This window comes from Dendrobates tinctorius, unplaced genomic scaffold, assembly GCF_039654945.1.
Source record: "Dendrobates tinctorius isolate UK_male_01 unplaced genomic scaffold, ASM3965494v1 ptg000129l, whole genome shotgun sequence".
In the NCBI taxonomy this organism is placed as follows: Eukaryota; Metazoa; Chordata; class Amphibia; order Anura; family Dendrobatidae; genus Dendrobates; species Dendrobates tinctorius.
Window position 1 is genome coordinate 50,679,957 of NW_027361797.1, and position 16,757 is coordinate 50,696,713.

General features: G+C 44.0%; 1 protein-coding gene across 3 annotated transcripts in view; it reads left to right on the forward strand.

Annotated features, from left to right (window-relative positions):
• The window catches only part of LOC141047816 (cytochrome P450 2K1-like), a 147,175-nt gene that overhangs the window by 117,662 nt on the left and 12,756 nt on the right, over nt 1-16,757 (forward strand). For all 3 annotated transcript variants that reach the window (XM_073543137.1, XM_073543139.1, XM_073543138.1), the window contains 3 exons: nt 11,860-12,001; nt 13,749-13,936; nt 14,085-14,226. In XM_073543137.1, coding sequence (XP_073399238.1) covers nt 11,860-12,001; nt 13,749-13,936; nt 14,085-14,226 — 472 coding nt within the window. The remainder of the gene's footprint in view (nt 1-11,859; nt 12,002-13,748; nt 13,937-14,084; nt 14,227-16,757) is intronic.

Consider the following 16,757-nt stretch of genomic DNA (forward strand, 5'->3'; position numbering starts at 1 on the left):
TAGTCATCAGCACTGGTTCCAGACATTAACCCCACGTGTGCGAGTCAAACCCGCACTGAGATCATGACATGAGCGCCAGAGTCTGGCTCTAATGGTGGATGTACAGCGACTCCGTGCATGCATCCGGCAGCTGGAGGGCAGGTTGGCGGCTCTTGAGCGTTCAGCCTCAGCTGTGTATGTTACCACGGTCGCGCTCCAGGCAGCCACAGAGGCTGTCTCCCGTGTGACCACTGCCATCCCTGCCCTGACTTTGTCCCACCTCCCGCTGCCCGAGAAGTTCTCGGGCGATAGTGCCCCATGAAGGGGTTTTGTGAGTCAGTGAGCTATACAGCTAGAGCTGCTGGCTGCACGATTCCCCTCTGAGCAGGCTAAAGTGGGATTTGTTGTCTCCCAATTGGCGGGCAGGGCTTTGGAGTGGGCCACACCGCTGTGGGAGTGTGGTGATCATGTGGTGCAGAGTGCTTCTGTGTTTTTGGCCACTCTGAAGCAGGTCTTCTTGGGACCGCAAGTCACCCATGACACCGCGCTCCGGCTGCTGGCTATGTCACAGGGCTCGTTCATGGTCAGCCACTTTGCCATCCAGTTCCAGACGCTGGCCTCTGAGTTGGAGTGGCCAGATAAGGTCCTCATTCCGGCTTTCTGGAGAGGCTTGGCTGACCATGTGAAGGATGCCCTGGCCACCAGGGAGGTTCCTGCCACACTGGAGGAGCATATCACCATCTCCACCCGTATAGACCTTCGCTTCTGCCAATCTAAACCTCTGCCAACGCTGGGATCGCTTTGACCTTTGCTTCTCCGAGCGAAGGTTGAAGCAATCCCAGTGAAGGCAGAGGTTTAGATTGGCACCCAGTTTTGCTAAACCTCTGGAATCTCCCGATCAGGCGTCCGAGCCGAGGGAGGCACTTCGTGAGGGATCCAGGCCCCAGTCTGCTCGAGTACCTGTGGTATGTCATGTTTGCCGGCAGTCTGGTCACCTTGCCAACCGTTGCCCACAGCGACCAGGGAAAACGCACGCCTCTAGTGGTCATAGGAGGGGGTTCACTAGAATCAGCGGCGTTTTCCTCCAAGCTGACCATTAAGGGGATGCTTGGGTTTGGTTCATCCACTCTGGCGGTGGAGGTCTGCGTGGACTTCGGAACAGAGGGCAATTTTATGTCTTCTACCTTCGCTCAACGGCACGCAATACCCCTGGTTATTATGGCCAAGCCAGTTACAGTCAGAGTGGTGAACGGTGCGACACTACCCTCACAGATTACCCACCAGACCGCCCCGTTGATATTCTCGGTGTCTCCTTCACATCAGGAGACGATATCCCTCCTCGTCATGTCCGAGGGTATCGACCAGGTCCTTTTAGGGGTTCCCTGGTTATGGTTCCACTCTCCCCATATAGAGTGGTCCTCGGGGAGGATTCTCGGTTGGGGTAAAGCCTGTGAGGTTAGATGTCAGAGGGAGTGCATTCAGGTTGCTTCCACCGAAGACCCCGCAGATCTTTCCTCTCTCCCCAAACATTATCAACAGTATGCAGACGTGTTTTCCAAGAGGGCGGCGGAGACTCTTCCGCCCCATCACCCCTACAACTGTCCTATTGACCTCTTGCCTGGTGCAGAGCCTCCTCGGGGTCAAGTCTATCCCCTATCTCTCCCGGAGACAAAGGCCATGTCTCAGTATATCAGTCACCAGCAGGGGCAGGATTCTTCTTCGTCCAGAAGAAGAAAGGAGAACTATGTCCCTGCATCGATTACAGGGGTCTTAACGCTATCACCATTAAGAATAAGTACCCTCTGACCCTGATATCGAAGCTGTTTGTCGGGGAGCGAGAGTGTTTACCAAACTTGATCTGCCAGGGGCATACAACCTGATTCGCATCAGTGAGGGGGACGAATGGAAGACTGCATTTAACACCAGGGATGGGCACTATGAATACCTGGTGATGCCCTTCGGGCTCTGTAATGTCCCGGCCGTCTTCCAAGACTTTGTGAACGATATCTTCCGGGATATGCTTAGCACCTCAGTAGTAGTCTATCTGGATGATATTCTCTGGCGTCCGCTAAACCGGTGTAGTGCCCACGTAGTGCGACTGTATTACTGTATTTAGTTTAGGCATCGCAGTTGTGGTGTCAAACACTAATAATAATAATACATTTTCTTTCTATAGCGCCGACATATTCCGCAGCACTTAACATTTTGGAGGGGATTTGTACAGACAATAGACATTACAGCATAACAATAATCACATGGATTATAACAAATACCTAGAGGAATGAGGGCCCTGCTCGCAAGCTTACAGTCTATGAGGAAAAAAGGGAGACACGAAAGGTGGGTGGTAACAGTTGCCCTGATTGTAACCACCGATCGACCAAACCGCTGCACGACCAGCTCTACCCTCGCCTACTGTATTCTCACCCATCCCTTGTAGATTGTGAGCCCTCGCGGGCAGGGTCCTCTCTCCTCCTGTACCAGTTATGACTTGTATTGTTTAAGATTATTGTACTTGCTTTTATGTATACCCCTCCTTACATGTAAAGCGCCATGGAATAAATGGCGCTATAACAATAAATAATAATAATAATAATTGTATGGACCAGCCATAATGTTAAGTGTGTAACAGTACAGACACAGAGGGCTAATGGATGCATAAAGCATGTGGGAACATGATGCGGGGAACCTGGTTATGGTAAAATTTTGGCTGTGCCACGCAGGGATAGATTAGGTTAATATGTTGAGGCAATAGGCCAGTCTGAATAAATGCATTTTCAGGGCACGCTTAAAATTGTGGGGATTGGGGACTAATCGTATTGACCTGGGAAGTGCATTCCAAAGAATTGGTGCAGCACGTGTAAAGTCTTGGAGACGGGAGTGGGAGTTTCTGATTATTGAGGATGCTAACCTCAGGTCATCAGCAGAATGGAGGGCGCGGGTAGGGTGGTATACTGAAACAAGGGAGGAGATGTAGGGTGGTGCTGAGCCATGGAGGGCTTTGTGGGTGAGGGTAATAAGTTTATACTGAATTCTGGAGTGGATGGGTAGCCAGTGTAATGACTGGCACAAGGTAGAGGCATCTGTGTAACGATTGGTGAGGAATATGATCCTGGCTGCAGCATTCAAGACAGATTGGAGAGGGGAGAGTTTGGTAAGAGGGAGATCGATTAGAAGAGAGCTACAATAGTCGAGACAAGAATGAATAAGAGAAACAGTAAGAGTTTTTGCAGACTCAAAAGTAAGAAAAGGTTGAATTCAAGAAATGTTTTTGAGGTGCAGATGACAAGAGCGAGCCAGTGATCGAATATGGGGGGCAAAGGAATGCTCGGAATCAAGTATGACCCCAAGACAGCGGGCATGTTGCTGGGGAGTAATAGTGGAGCCACACACAGAAATGGCAATGTCGGGTATAGATACATTAGTAGAGGGAGGAAACACAAGGAGTTCAGTCTTTGACAGGTTCAGTTTCAGATATAGTGAGGACATGATGTTAGACACAGCGTTTAGACAATCGCCGGTGTTTTCTAGAAAGGCTGGCGTGATGTCAGGAGAAGAAGCGTATAATTGGGTGTCATCAGCATAGAGATGATGCTGGAAACCAAATCTACTGATTGTTTGACCAATAGGGGCAGTGTACATGGAGAAGAGGGGGCCTAGAACCGATCCTTGAGGAACCCCAACAGTAAGGGGAAGGTGAGAGGAGGAGGAACCGGCAAAAGATACAGTAAAGGAGCGGTCAGAGAGATAGGAGGAGAACCAGGAGAGAACAGTGTCCTTGAGGCCAATGGAATGGATCATAATGAGGAGGAGCTGATGATCCACAGTGTCGAATGCTGCAGAGAGATCCAAGAGAATTAGCATGGAGTAATGACCATTTGATTTAGCTGTTAGTAGATCATTAGAGACTTTAGTGAGGGCAGTTTCAGTAGAGTGTAAGGAGCAGAAGCCGGATTGGAGAGGGTCGAGAAGAGAGTTATCAGAGAGATAGCGGATAAGACGGGAAGGACCAGGCGTTCCAGGAGTTTAGAGATGAAGGGAAGATTAGAGACAGGTCTATAGTTAGCGGCACAGTTTTGGTCGAGGGATGGTTTTTTAAGTAGTGGATGTATGATGGCATGCTTAAATGAGGAGGGAAAGATACCAGAAGAGAGAGAGAGATGTTAAATATTTTAGATAGGTGAGGGGTGACAGCAGGGGAAAGGGACTGGAGGAGATGTGACGGAAATGGGTCACTGATGCAAGTGGTTGGGCGAGAAGATGCAAGGAGCTTGCTTCTTCTTCTGTGACTGGTTCAAAAGCAGAGAGTTAGCTAGATGCAGTTGGGGAGGGAGGACAGTGCATGGTATGAGGTGATTGGGAGATAATTTCCTGTCGGATCTGGTCAATTTTTTCTTTGAAGTAATTGGCCAGATCGTCAGCTCGGAGCTCCGTGGTTGGGGCCTGTACTCTTGGGTTGAGTAGAGAATGAAAAGTGTCAAAGAGACGTTTCGGGTTATTGGACAGTGAGGTGCTGAGGGTGTTGAAATAGGTTTGCTTGGAGAGGTGAAGGGCAGTGTTGTATGTTCTAAGCATAAACTTATAATGGATGAAATGTTCGTGTAGATTGGATTTTCTCCACAGACGTTCGGCGCACCTGGAGCACCGCTGCAGGAAACGTGTTTGCAGGGAGTGCTAGGGTTGTCGCCATCTGTGTTGTGGTGTTCTATTTATAGGAGGTGCAAATTCATCCTGGGCACTTTGAAGTGTTTCATTGTAATGCTTCAGTGCAGAATCAGGACATGAGAGGGAGGAGATAGGGGGCAATGAAGACTGCAACTTCTTCGTAAGTTTCTGGGTGTTAATGCCCTGTATGTTTCTATAAGTATGGACAGTGGGGAAGACCTGAGCAGTCTGGCAATTCTTGATAGAGAATGAAAGAAGATTGTGGTCAGAGAGCGGGAGAGGGGAGTTTGTGAAATCATCCACTGCACAAAGCCAAGAGAAGACCAAGTCGAGGGAGTTTCCGCCTTCATGCGTTAGAGAATAAGTAAGCTGCAAAAGGCCAAACGAGGAGGTTAGAGATAAAAGGTGAGTAGCAGATGGGGAGAGGGGAAGAGCAAAGGGGATGTTGAAATCTCCCATGATGAGGGTAGGGATGTCACAGGAGAGAAAATGTGGAAGCCAAGTGGCAAAACGATCCAGGAACTGATGGGAGGGGCTGGGAGGACGAAACACCACCGCCACTCGCATGGAGAAGGGGGTGTAGAGTCGGACGGCATGGACCTCAAAAGAAGGGAAGACTAGAGAGGGTAGTTGAGGGATAACCTGAAAGGTACATTTTGGTGATAGAAGCAGACCAACGCCTCCACCTGCTCTATTGTCTGATCTTGGGGTATGAGAGAAGTGTAGTCCACCATATGAAAGAGCAGCAGCAGTGGTAGTGTCTGACTGCTGGATCCAGGTTTCAGTAAGAGCCAGGAGGTTAAGAGACTAGTGGGACTAGAGGGACTCTAACCCTGCGTCCTTGGGGCAGAGTCCTGTGTCTCTTAAATAGTGTTCACCTTGCCGAGCCCTGTGAGGTTAACAGGCGCCGGCACTTGTGTTCTGCCACTCTGTGCCGTAACAGAGTTCGCTCCTGTACACACCGGGTCAGCGGTTACCCTGCCAGTGTTCAGTCAGTGTTCGCCATTGTCGAGCAGCATTATACCATCTCTGCACGGTGGACTCCAGGTTACGAACGCACCATACTATTATATTTTATTTGGTGCGTTCGCCAACCCTAACACTTGCAGTCCTTGTCTCCTCTTTGCTTCTCTTCGCCAACATTGCCCCTTCTTCTTGATTGATTAACAGTAGAGACAGGCTCTGCTGCCAATGTCACCTCTGCTCTCCACTCAAGGGTGGTGTTGGCAGAAAGAATCAAAGAGGAATGGAGGACTGCAAGTGCACTGATACGCCCACTGGTGCACAGGGCACCAGATAATAACTGAATAGGTAAAGTTGGAAATGTGTTTCCCTGCTCTGTCCTCAAATGTTTCAGGTATTAAATTAAATTCTTAGTGAAAGGTTCACATTAATTTTATGAATGACTGGATACGTGTGGTTAGAAAATATACAATACTAGAAATATCCTGAGAACAATTATCCTAGATGTTAAGTTGTATCCTTAAAAATTATGTGTAAATCAGTAGCTTCAGTTACTCAGTATGTGATGTTTATGTCTTATTTGCTGGGTTGTTTTTTTAGTTCTGATTAGAGATTATTATTATTATTTATTTATATAGCGCCATTGGTTCCATGGTGCTGTACATGATAACGGGTTACATACAAATTACAGATATCACTTACAGTAAACAAACTAACAATGACAGACTGATACAGAGGGGAGAGAGGACCCTGCCCTTTCGGGCTTACATGCTACCTGATGGTGGGGAAGGAGACAGTAGGTTGGTGGGTTGCAGCAGTTCCAGGGTTGGTTGAGGCGATATCTCCAGTAGTGGTGAGGAGATAGCGGGGTCATTGCAGGCTGTAGGCTTTCTTGAAGAGGTGGATTTTCAGGTTCCGTCTGATGGATCCAAATGTGGTTGATAGTCGGACATGTTGGGGCAAAGAATTACAGAGGATGGGGGATATTTGGGAGAAGTATTGGAGGCGGTTGGGTGAGGAGCGAATAAGTGTGGAGGAGAGAAGGAAGTCTTGAAAGGACAGGAGATTACATGAGGGAAGGTATCGGGAGATTAGTTCCGAGTCATATAGGGGAGACAGGTTATAGGTGGCCGTGTAGGTCAGTATTAGTAATTTGAACTGGATATGCTGAATGTTCGGCTCGGATTACGATCACCGATATTGCAATATTCGTCGATTTTGCAATATTCGTCAATTTATTTGGTGAATATTCGCTGAACGTATCCAATCATCATTGGAATAAATGGGAGGCAAAAACAAACGCACAGCACCTTCAAACGTGCCTAAAAGTTACAAAAATACATAAAAATAGTGGCAAACACCTGGAAAGCGGCCTCAATTCACAAACAGTACAAATTTTAGAATAGTATGGCAGCAATCAGCCATGCATGAGGTATCGGGGTCTGGGCCAGCATTTACAGCTTTGAATTAAACTTCAAATTAAGACAAGGTGGGTGAGGGATTTGGTGTAGGCCTGCTGTGCTCCGAACCCTAATACCACAAGCAACAGCTCAACATGCTTTCATGCTCAGCCACACTCAGGTGGCACAAATATCAGTTTTGTAGACTACTATTGTCAGAAAAATCCAAGGATATTAAGATGGACAGTTGACCTAAAGACAGTGGATGCCTGCCGGTCTTGGAGGCCTACTGCTAAAGGCAACACACATGAAGGAGATCCAACCAGGAGTCTGCACATTTACAAAAAGTAGTGGCAGACACCACTAAAGTGACATCAATTTCAATAGAGTAGAACTAGTATAATGGAGACCAACACCTCTTCCACTATAGCCAACCCAGCAGATGGAGACCCAATCGGGACTCTCCACTTTTTCATAAATTAGTGGCAGACACCACCAAAGTGGCATCAATTTCACCAGAGTAGAAATAGTATATTGGGCAGCAACATCTCTTCAACTAGAGCAAACCCAGCAGATGGACATCCAATCAGGAGTCTTCAAATTTAAAATAATTAGGGGCAGACACCACCATAGTGACATCAATTTCACCACCATACAAGTCGATAACCTGAGGGGTGCAAATGGAGGAAGTGAGCACACAGCTTCCGTGCTTTCTGCAGCAGCTCATCCAGGCCATGATAGTGGTGGAGAAAATGATGTACAGTGGTTACCGAAAGTATTCAGGCCCCTTTACATTTTTCACTCTTTGTTTCATTGCAGCCATTTGGTAAATTCAAAAAAGTTCATTTTTTTCACATTAATGTACACTCTGCACCCCATCTAACTGAAAAAAACAGAAAAGTAGAATTTTTTGCAAATTTAATAAAAAAGGAAAACTAAAATATCACATGGTCATAAGTTTTCAGACCCTTTGCTGAGTATTGAGTAGAAGCACCCTTTTGAGCTAGTACAGCCATGAATCTTCTTGGGAATGATGCAACAAGTTTTTCCACACCTGGATTTGGGGATCCTCTGCCATTCTTCCTTGCAGATTCTCTCCAGTTCCATCAGATTGGATGGTGAACGTTGGTGGACAGCCATTTTCAGGTCTCTCCAGAGATGCTCAATTGGGTTTAGGTCAGGGCTCTGGCTGGTCCAGTCAAGAATGGTCACAGAGTTGTTCTGAAGCCACTCCTTTGCTATTTTAGCTGTGTGCTTAGGGTCATTGTCTTGTTGGAAGGTGAACCTTCGGCCAAGTCTGAGGTCCAGAGCACTCTGGAAGAGGTTTTCAGCCAGGATATCTCTGTACTTGGCCACATTCATGTTTCCTTCAATTGCAACCAGTCGTCCTGTCCCTGCAGCTGAAAAACACCCCATAGCATGATGCTGCCACCGCCATGTTTCACTGTTGGGATTGTTTTGGGCAGGTGATGAGCAGTGCCTGGTTGTCTCCATACATACCACTTAAAATTATCACCAAAAAGTTCTATCTTTGTCTCATCGAACCAGAGATTCTTATTTCTCATAGTATGGGAGTCTTTCAATGGTTTTTTAGCAAACTCTATGCGGACTTTCATATGTCTGGCACTGAGGAGAGGATTCCGTCTGGCCACTCTGCCATAAAGACCCTACTAGTGGAGGGCTGCATTAAACAAGAGGGGATTATAGAGAAAAATGGGAAGCGCAAGCTTCTAAGTGTAGTAGTTAATTATCAAAGGTATATACTCAGTGTGAATACACTCACCTATTTGGTGTCTTGAGATACTGCATGTAGATCCCGTCCCTGGATCACTCCATTCCTCTTTCCATTCAGTTTGCTGCAAAGATCTGGGAACTAGTGAGAGCACTGGACAGCGCTTTCTCCCTACTGCATCTGTGGAGCTCAGCCTCAGTGATCTTGGGGTTCTTCTTTACATCTTTCACCAAGGCTCTTCTCCCACGATTGCTCAGTTTGGCTGGATGGCCAGGTCTCAGAAGACTTCTGGTGGTTCCAATGTGCTCTCAGGAACCTTGAGTACTGAAGAAATTCTTTTGGAACCTTGGCCAGATCTGTGCCTTGCCACAATTCTGTCTCTGAGCTCCTTGGCCAGTCCCTTTGACCTCATGATTCTCATTTGGTCTGACATTCACTGTGAGCAGTGAGGTCTTAATGTATATAGAAATGTATGTGCCTTTAGAAATCAAATCCTATCAGTTTAATTACACACAGCTGGACTCCAATGAAGGAGTAGAATCATCTCAAGGAGGATCACAAGGAAATGGACAGCATGTGACTTAAATATGAGTGTCTGAGCAAAGGGTCTGAATACTTTCAGTTTTTGTCTTTTAATAAATTTGCAAAAATTTCTACATTTCTGTTTTTTTTTATCAAGATGGGGTGCGTACATTAATGAGATAAAAAATGAACACTTTGAATTTACCAAATGGCTGCAAGAAATAAAGAGTAAAAAATGTAAAGGGGTCAGAATACTTTCCTTACCCACTGTACATTCAGGTTGAGGAGGTGAGCCATGCTAGGCACGTGTCTGTGCTTCCCGCAATGTAGGGCTGTCACCAGGTTCACACCATTATCGGGCACAGCTTTCCTGGATCCAGGTTCGGCGATGAAAGCCATTGTTTAAACTCAGCCTGGAGAGCTGTCCACAACTCTTCAGCTATATGGCTGAGATCTCCAAGGCACATAAATTTTAACACTGCCTGATTGCGGTGAGCCCTGGCTGCGCAGCACGGAGGTGGTGGGGATTCGCTGTACACTGTTGGAATGTGTGTCTCATTGAGGCAGAGGTTGAGGGTGCAGGAGGAGAGCCTAGAGAAGGTAGAGGAGGAGGCAGAAGCAGTGGATTAAGTGTGAAATACAGAGGTTTGTCCTGCAAGCTTTGGGGATTCCAAGATTTGTGGAGCAGCTCCTTCTCCACCTGCACCCACAGCCACCAGAGTCATCCAGTGCCCAGTCAGCGAGATGTAACGCCCTTGGCCATGCTTACTTCTCCAAGTGTCTGTGGTGAAATGCATCCTGGCACACATAGATTTAGTCAAGGTATGGGTGATGATGTCTGCAACATACTGGTGTAGCGCAGGCTCAGCTTTCTTAGAGAAGTAATGTGAACTGGGCAACTGGTACTGGGGGACCACAATGGCCATCAGCTTTCGGAAGCTGTCTATATCTACCAGGTGGAAAAGCAGCATTAGTTTTGTCATGTGTAGGAGGAAACAATCTTTTAGGTGACCAACTACAGGACCGAAGGCTGGCTGTAGTGCTGAGGGAGGGCGGAGTACAATGAATCAGACAAACTGCTGGACCATGAGTGAGGTGCAGGTGGAGTTGTTACAGTGGATTGATAAAGTAGTGGTGTGCTTGTTCTCTGAGATTGGTCAAAAAAGGCAGGCATGTCCGCTTCCTTTACAGCTGATGGGCTCTCACTCAGCCTGACTGGAGCGAATAAAGAACCGGAGGTTCTGCTGTCATAGTCCTGCATGACAAAGCTTAGCATGGTAACAGAGGAGGAGGAAGAAGCAGCAGATGGGGTTGATGGTGCGGCGTCTGGTTGTTGAGGTTGTGATGAAAATAGGTAACAGTCCACTGTGTTGCTGAACTGATTTGTTGACAGCCATTTTAATATCTCCCACATTTTATCCTCCTCTTGGGTCGTTTATTCTTTAAAAATTAACCTAGTCTTCTCCCATGGACTCATCTTCTGCAGGGTCCTACAACTTACTGACTTTTCTGCAGTTTTTGCTCTGCCACCTCTTTTCCCTGTTTCAAAGGGGACTAAGTCACTACATACTTGTGAGTGGCTGCTACTTTTAGCTGTCACTGTGCTACCAAAATTGTGATGACTATGCTATTTTTGTTGAGTAAGGCACAAGATGTGAAAGATGTAATCAGAACAGATGTTCACTGAATATAAAGCAATCTGCATAATGGTTACAGCCTCCCAATAAGGATACAATCTTGGCAGTTACACCCAGTATTGAGGCACAGAGCTTGATGGTTACATATTCCCTGTCCAATTCTTATGCTGGAGAAAGTTGATGTCCCCTCCATACTGATGCACTCCATATGATCTGCCTCAATTGCATCATGTTTCCTGTTATGCTGAGTCACTTCTCAAGGCCAAGCCTTGAGGCGGGATAGTCAAAGAGTCCGAGGTCAAAAGCCAGGAGGGTACGTCATAAACAAAAGGAAGAGATAGAGGCGTAGTCAGGTAACATTCCGAGGTCAGAATACCAGGAAGATAGTGAATCAGAGCAGAAAGGATGATCAGAACGAGGTTCAAAGTCAGGCAACAAAAGATCTGTAAAGAGAACACAATGCACAGAGATACAAAACACACTTAGCTGAATGTACATTTTGCAGAGGTCTGGGAGTAGCAGGTCAGTTAAGTAGCCTAGCAATAACCTGGAACAATAAAAACCTGGAGACAGCCAGCGCTTCTGAGTCTCAGAGTGGATGGTCAAGCTGTCAATCAACACACTGAAATCTCAGCATGCCCCTGCCCAGACTGGATGACTGAGCTGTCAATTAAACTACTGACAGCTTTAGCATGCCCCTGTACCAGATTGAACGGCTGAGCTGTCAATAACTGCTTTCCAGGCACACTGAGGGGTGGAACCATGACATTTCCTTAATACTTCAAATTCAGGTAGCTATAGTCATAAAAACATTACTGTGACAAACTTATTGTGTTTCAGGTAAAAAAGAAAGTTAAGCAAAAGGAGAGGATGCCTACCTTATAACAAACAGCAGATGGTTATAATTCACTTGGAGCCAGTTGATTATGGTAACATGGGGAATATTTGTGTTATGTATTTTTAGGAAACAACCAAAGCTCAGACACATTTTAATGAAGAAAATCTATATAGTTCTGTCCTGGATCTCTTCGATGCTGGAACTGAAACTTCATCTACAACGATCCGCTGGGGAATTTTATTGATGATGAAGTATCCTGAGATTCAAAGTAATTCTTGTCATATTTTTAAAAGTTATATAAGACTGTAGGTGAACAGCAAAGGTCTCTAAAGACGACCAAATCACCTCTTTCTGAAGGCTACCACTTTACCCAGATTTTCTGTTATTTATTCACTTTTGCATCATATTCCATATGCCGGTACAATAGACATCTTTTTGAAGACCACTCCTGTAGAAGTCAATTATTAAATGCAATTTTACTATAATTGTAAATACAAATTATCAATTTAGTTGAGGTAATTGTAGCATATATTTTTTGCATTTATTGTATGCTTTATATTTTCTAATGTCCTAGAATAATGCTGCCCCCCACCCGACAGGAACTTGTGATTTTTGGTGGAGTGTGACATTTAGATTTAACTTAAAATACCTTTCTTGATAGGCAATAAAAATCCAAATTTTAGTCTCTTCAAGCATTAGAACTTTGCTATATGATGGAGTATACCGGGAATTCTGGATGTTATCTCCAGCAGTCCAATAGAGAATGAATGCAGCGGCAGTGCCCATGCTTGGCCTCAGCTTCATTTAAAAATAACCTGTAATGTTCTCAAACGCTATTAACCTGCAGATATGGGGTAAATCTGCAGGTTAATAACATTCCAAAGCTGGCCGGCCGCTGCACTAAACTTTATTCCTTTCGTCAGCCTCTGGCTCTCAGTCATAGTCACGCTGGAGGTGCGGCATCAGTCACCGGACAGTTCATAGTGAGCGGCAACTGTAACTATGCCCGAGCACTGACTGCAGCCTGTAAAAGTCATCTCAAAAGTGTATAATCTATTAACTAACCCCTTCACGCCACAGCCCATTTTTGTTTTTGCGTTTGTTTTTTTGCTCCCCTTCTTACCAGAGGAATAACTTTTTTTATTTTTCCATCAATATGGACATGTCAGGGCTTGTTTTTTTTGCGGAACGAGTTGTACTTTTGAACTACACCATTTATTTTACCATATAGTGTACAGGAAAACGATAAAAAAAAATCCAAGTGTGGCGAAATGGCAAAAGAATTGTAATTCCATAAATATTTTTGCATACCGATTTGACATTTTTATTTATACCATTTTTGATGTAGACACAATGTTTTGATCGCCCGTTATTGCATTTTAATGCAATGTTGTGACAACTAAAAAATGTAATTCTTGTGTTTTGACTTTTTTTCTCCTTATGCTGCTTACTGATCGGATTAATTCTTTTTTTTTATAGATCTGGCGATTCTGTACTCGGCTATACCAAATATGTATATTTTTTAAAAAATGTTTTTAACTTGAATAGGGCGAATGGGGGATGATTTAAACTTTTATATTTTTTTTTTTATTTTTTATATTTTTAAAAGCATTTTTGTTTTACTGTTCACTTGTTTTTATAGTCTCCATGAGAGACTAGAAGCTGTGATCATCCCATTGCTTGTGCTACACAGAGCGGGGTTTCAGCCCTGCTCTGTGTAGCAGAAATGCTCATTTGCTATGAGCGCCAACTACTGGGGGTGCTCATAGCAATCTGGCAATGACAACTACAGGGGTCTGCTGCGGACCCCGGGTTGTCATACCAACCCATGGGCGACCAACGGTCATGTGCCACGGGCGTTCAAATCAGCTGACATGTGCTAGGAAAGCCTACATCAAAGAGGGAGAGCAGACATGCGCCGTACATGTACGGCACATGTTGTGAAGGGGTTAAACGCATTGGTATTGTTGTGTTAGTACAAAATGTAACAAAATATGTTTTCTTTGGCTTTTTAGAGAAGGTACAGGAGGAAATTAAAACACATATTAAACCTGGACAGTTGCCGACAGTTGAAGATCGGAAGAAAATGCCTTATACTAATGCAGTAATACATGAAATACAAAGGTTTGGAAATATTCTCCCATTGAACATGTCACATTCAACTCCAACTGATGTGTATTTGCGGGGTTACCTGATCCCAAAAGTGAGTTTATAAAAAAAAAGTCTTTGTGCTCAAGCACTGTATGCATTTACCTAATAGTAAAAAGGACTGCTATGGGGTCCACAGTCATCCAAAATATCTCACATTTTTTACATTAAAAAAAATATATTTGGTGATTTATTGTTCACAGGATACAGAGGTTATTCCATTACTGACATCAGTTCTCTATGACAAAACTCAATGGAAAACTCCCTATGATTTCAATCCTAATCACTTCTTGGATGAAAATGGAAAATTTGTCCAACATGATGCATTTATGCCATTCTCAGTAGGTAAGTAATGAGGAGCATTAAGAAGAAAAATCAAATCATTTTACATGTCACTCATGAGAAAAAACACTCAATGACAGAATGATTACATTTTACCAGGACTAAAATATGTTATGTAAATCTCTTATTTTTACCCCAAAAATGTTCAAAAATGTTGTATGGTCTTATTAAGATGAAAACTTTAATTTTTTTGCAATATAACTTAGAGTAATAATAATAATTGTATTTATATAGAGCCAACATATTCTGCAGCACTTTCCAATTAAGCGAGCTGTATTGCCAAGTTTTTAACACTAAGGTTTGGATACGGCTTTAAAGAAGGCTACTACTTGCGATATAACGCAATTTTATTTCAATGTACAAAATTAAAGGAATAGTATGATTGGATAGTATGATTGCGTACACTTTTGTATATTTTAAGATACAAAGGTTAAGTACATATAAAGATTGAATACATATAATGATTACGTATACATAAAGATTAACTCTATACAGTATACTCACATCATCAATCACCAAGAGGCTTTTAAACATCATCCGTCTGGAATATCAGAGAAGCAACGCCAAGACAGAGAACCCCTGGGAGATTCACAACACTGCATGGGCGTCCCCAATTATGCAAGTATCACAATACCTGCACACATGTACAGGTATCCAGTTTTTCTTCTGTCTAAAAGACCTTTTATACATAGCGATATCGCTAAAGCGTCACCGATTTTGTGACGCAACAGCGATATCGCTAGCGATCTCACTACATGTGACACTTACCTCCAACCGGCCTCCCCACTGGTTATCGCTGATCACGCAAGAACGTCCTGGGCCGTTTTCTCGTCGTCTGCTTCCGGCTGGTGTCCCACTGGCGCCGACGAGTGACGCATGGACGCGGGCGGAAGACGTCATCAGAGCTGCGGTGTGACAGGTAAGTAACGACCGCCGACTGCTGCTGCATCGCTGATGAGATCTGCCTGTGTGGCAGCTCGCTAGCAACCATTTAGTGATGCACCAGCGATCCTGACCGGGTCATATCGTGGTCGGGATCGCTGGTGCTCCGTTAAATGTAACGGGACCTTAAGTCATGTTTCTTTGGTCTTAAATAGTAATTTAAGACTTATGTGTAATACTAGTTTCATCCCACCCCTCAAGTGGCCAGCTATCAAGGTCAGATGAAACAGATAACATAGCATCATCAGACAGTGGGTCGTAAACCCTTAGAATATAAAAGCCACAATGGATTTAGATAAAACTACCACAGACAGAGGTTAAATAAACCTTCATTGTCTGTCTGTAATTGTTAATATCTGACCAGAAATGCAGCTACGTAATATACAGAATTAATTCTATATATTTCAATATTGACTCAAAAACAGCCATTTTTATATTTGCACTACAGCGAGCACATGTACAATCAATAAAAATACGCTCACAAGCTTAAAATTTATAAGGAAATAAGGGGGACATAATAGGTAGAAAGTGCTTGTTATGTATGGTCCAGCCATCATTATAATAAATAAGGGTTTTAAATAAAGCTGCATTATCCAGTGGTCAGCCCGGATCTGTATAAGTGCAGTTACGGTGTGCTATTGGGTGCATTGACGATGTGGAGACTGATGAATAGGAGGGAGCAAATTATGATTAACATTTAGAAGGAGGGAACAGGGGAGCATTAGCTTAGTGAGTGAGGTATAGGGCTTTTTATAGAGATGCGTTTTTAAAGCACACTTAAAAACACGGTGGCTAGATATTAGTCGGATCATCTGCAGTAATGCACTCCAGACCCCTGGCTCAGCACGAGAGAAGTCTGGGAGACTGAGGTGTGAGGTTCGGATTATGGAGAATGTTAAGGTACTGTCACACTAAGCGATATCGCTAGCAATATCGCTATAACTTGTGACGTTATGAAAACACATAAAGAAAAAAAGTATATGCACACAAATAGGGATCACCACAAGGATATGATTATCAAAAAGTATCAATTTTATTAATGGACACAACAAACAGACACTTTGTTTAAAAACAATTAAAAAGTCTGAACAACCAGACATTGATAACAAAACAAAGACAATGGGTCATTTTGATAAATAGTTAAATACTATGGGTCCCAAGGCCAACCATACAGTATAATGCCAGGTATCTGCTAGTTACCATAACCTAGGGTCTATCAAATCAATTGTAATGACAATCATGACCTTGGATCAAAAATACCATATTATCAATAACTACTATGGTTACATAGAGATTCTACATATACCATGGACAGAAAATTGAATACTTATCATGTTGCCAACACAAATAAACAGACATTAATAAGTCCCTTTCCCTAGCATGATATCACCTGGTTTCTGAGGATGAACAAGCTACCGGGTAGGTTACATGGGACCCCCAAACCCACGCGTATCGACACAGTGATGTGTCTTTCTCAAGGTCTATGTTTATTTGTGTTGGCAACATGGTAAGTATTCAATTTTCTATTCATGGCATATGTAGAATCTCTATGTAACCATAGTAGTTATTGATAATATGGTATTTTTGATCCA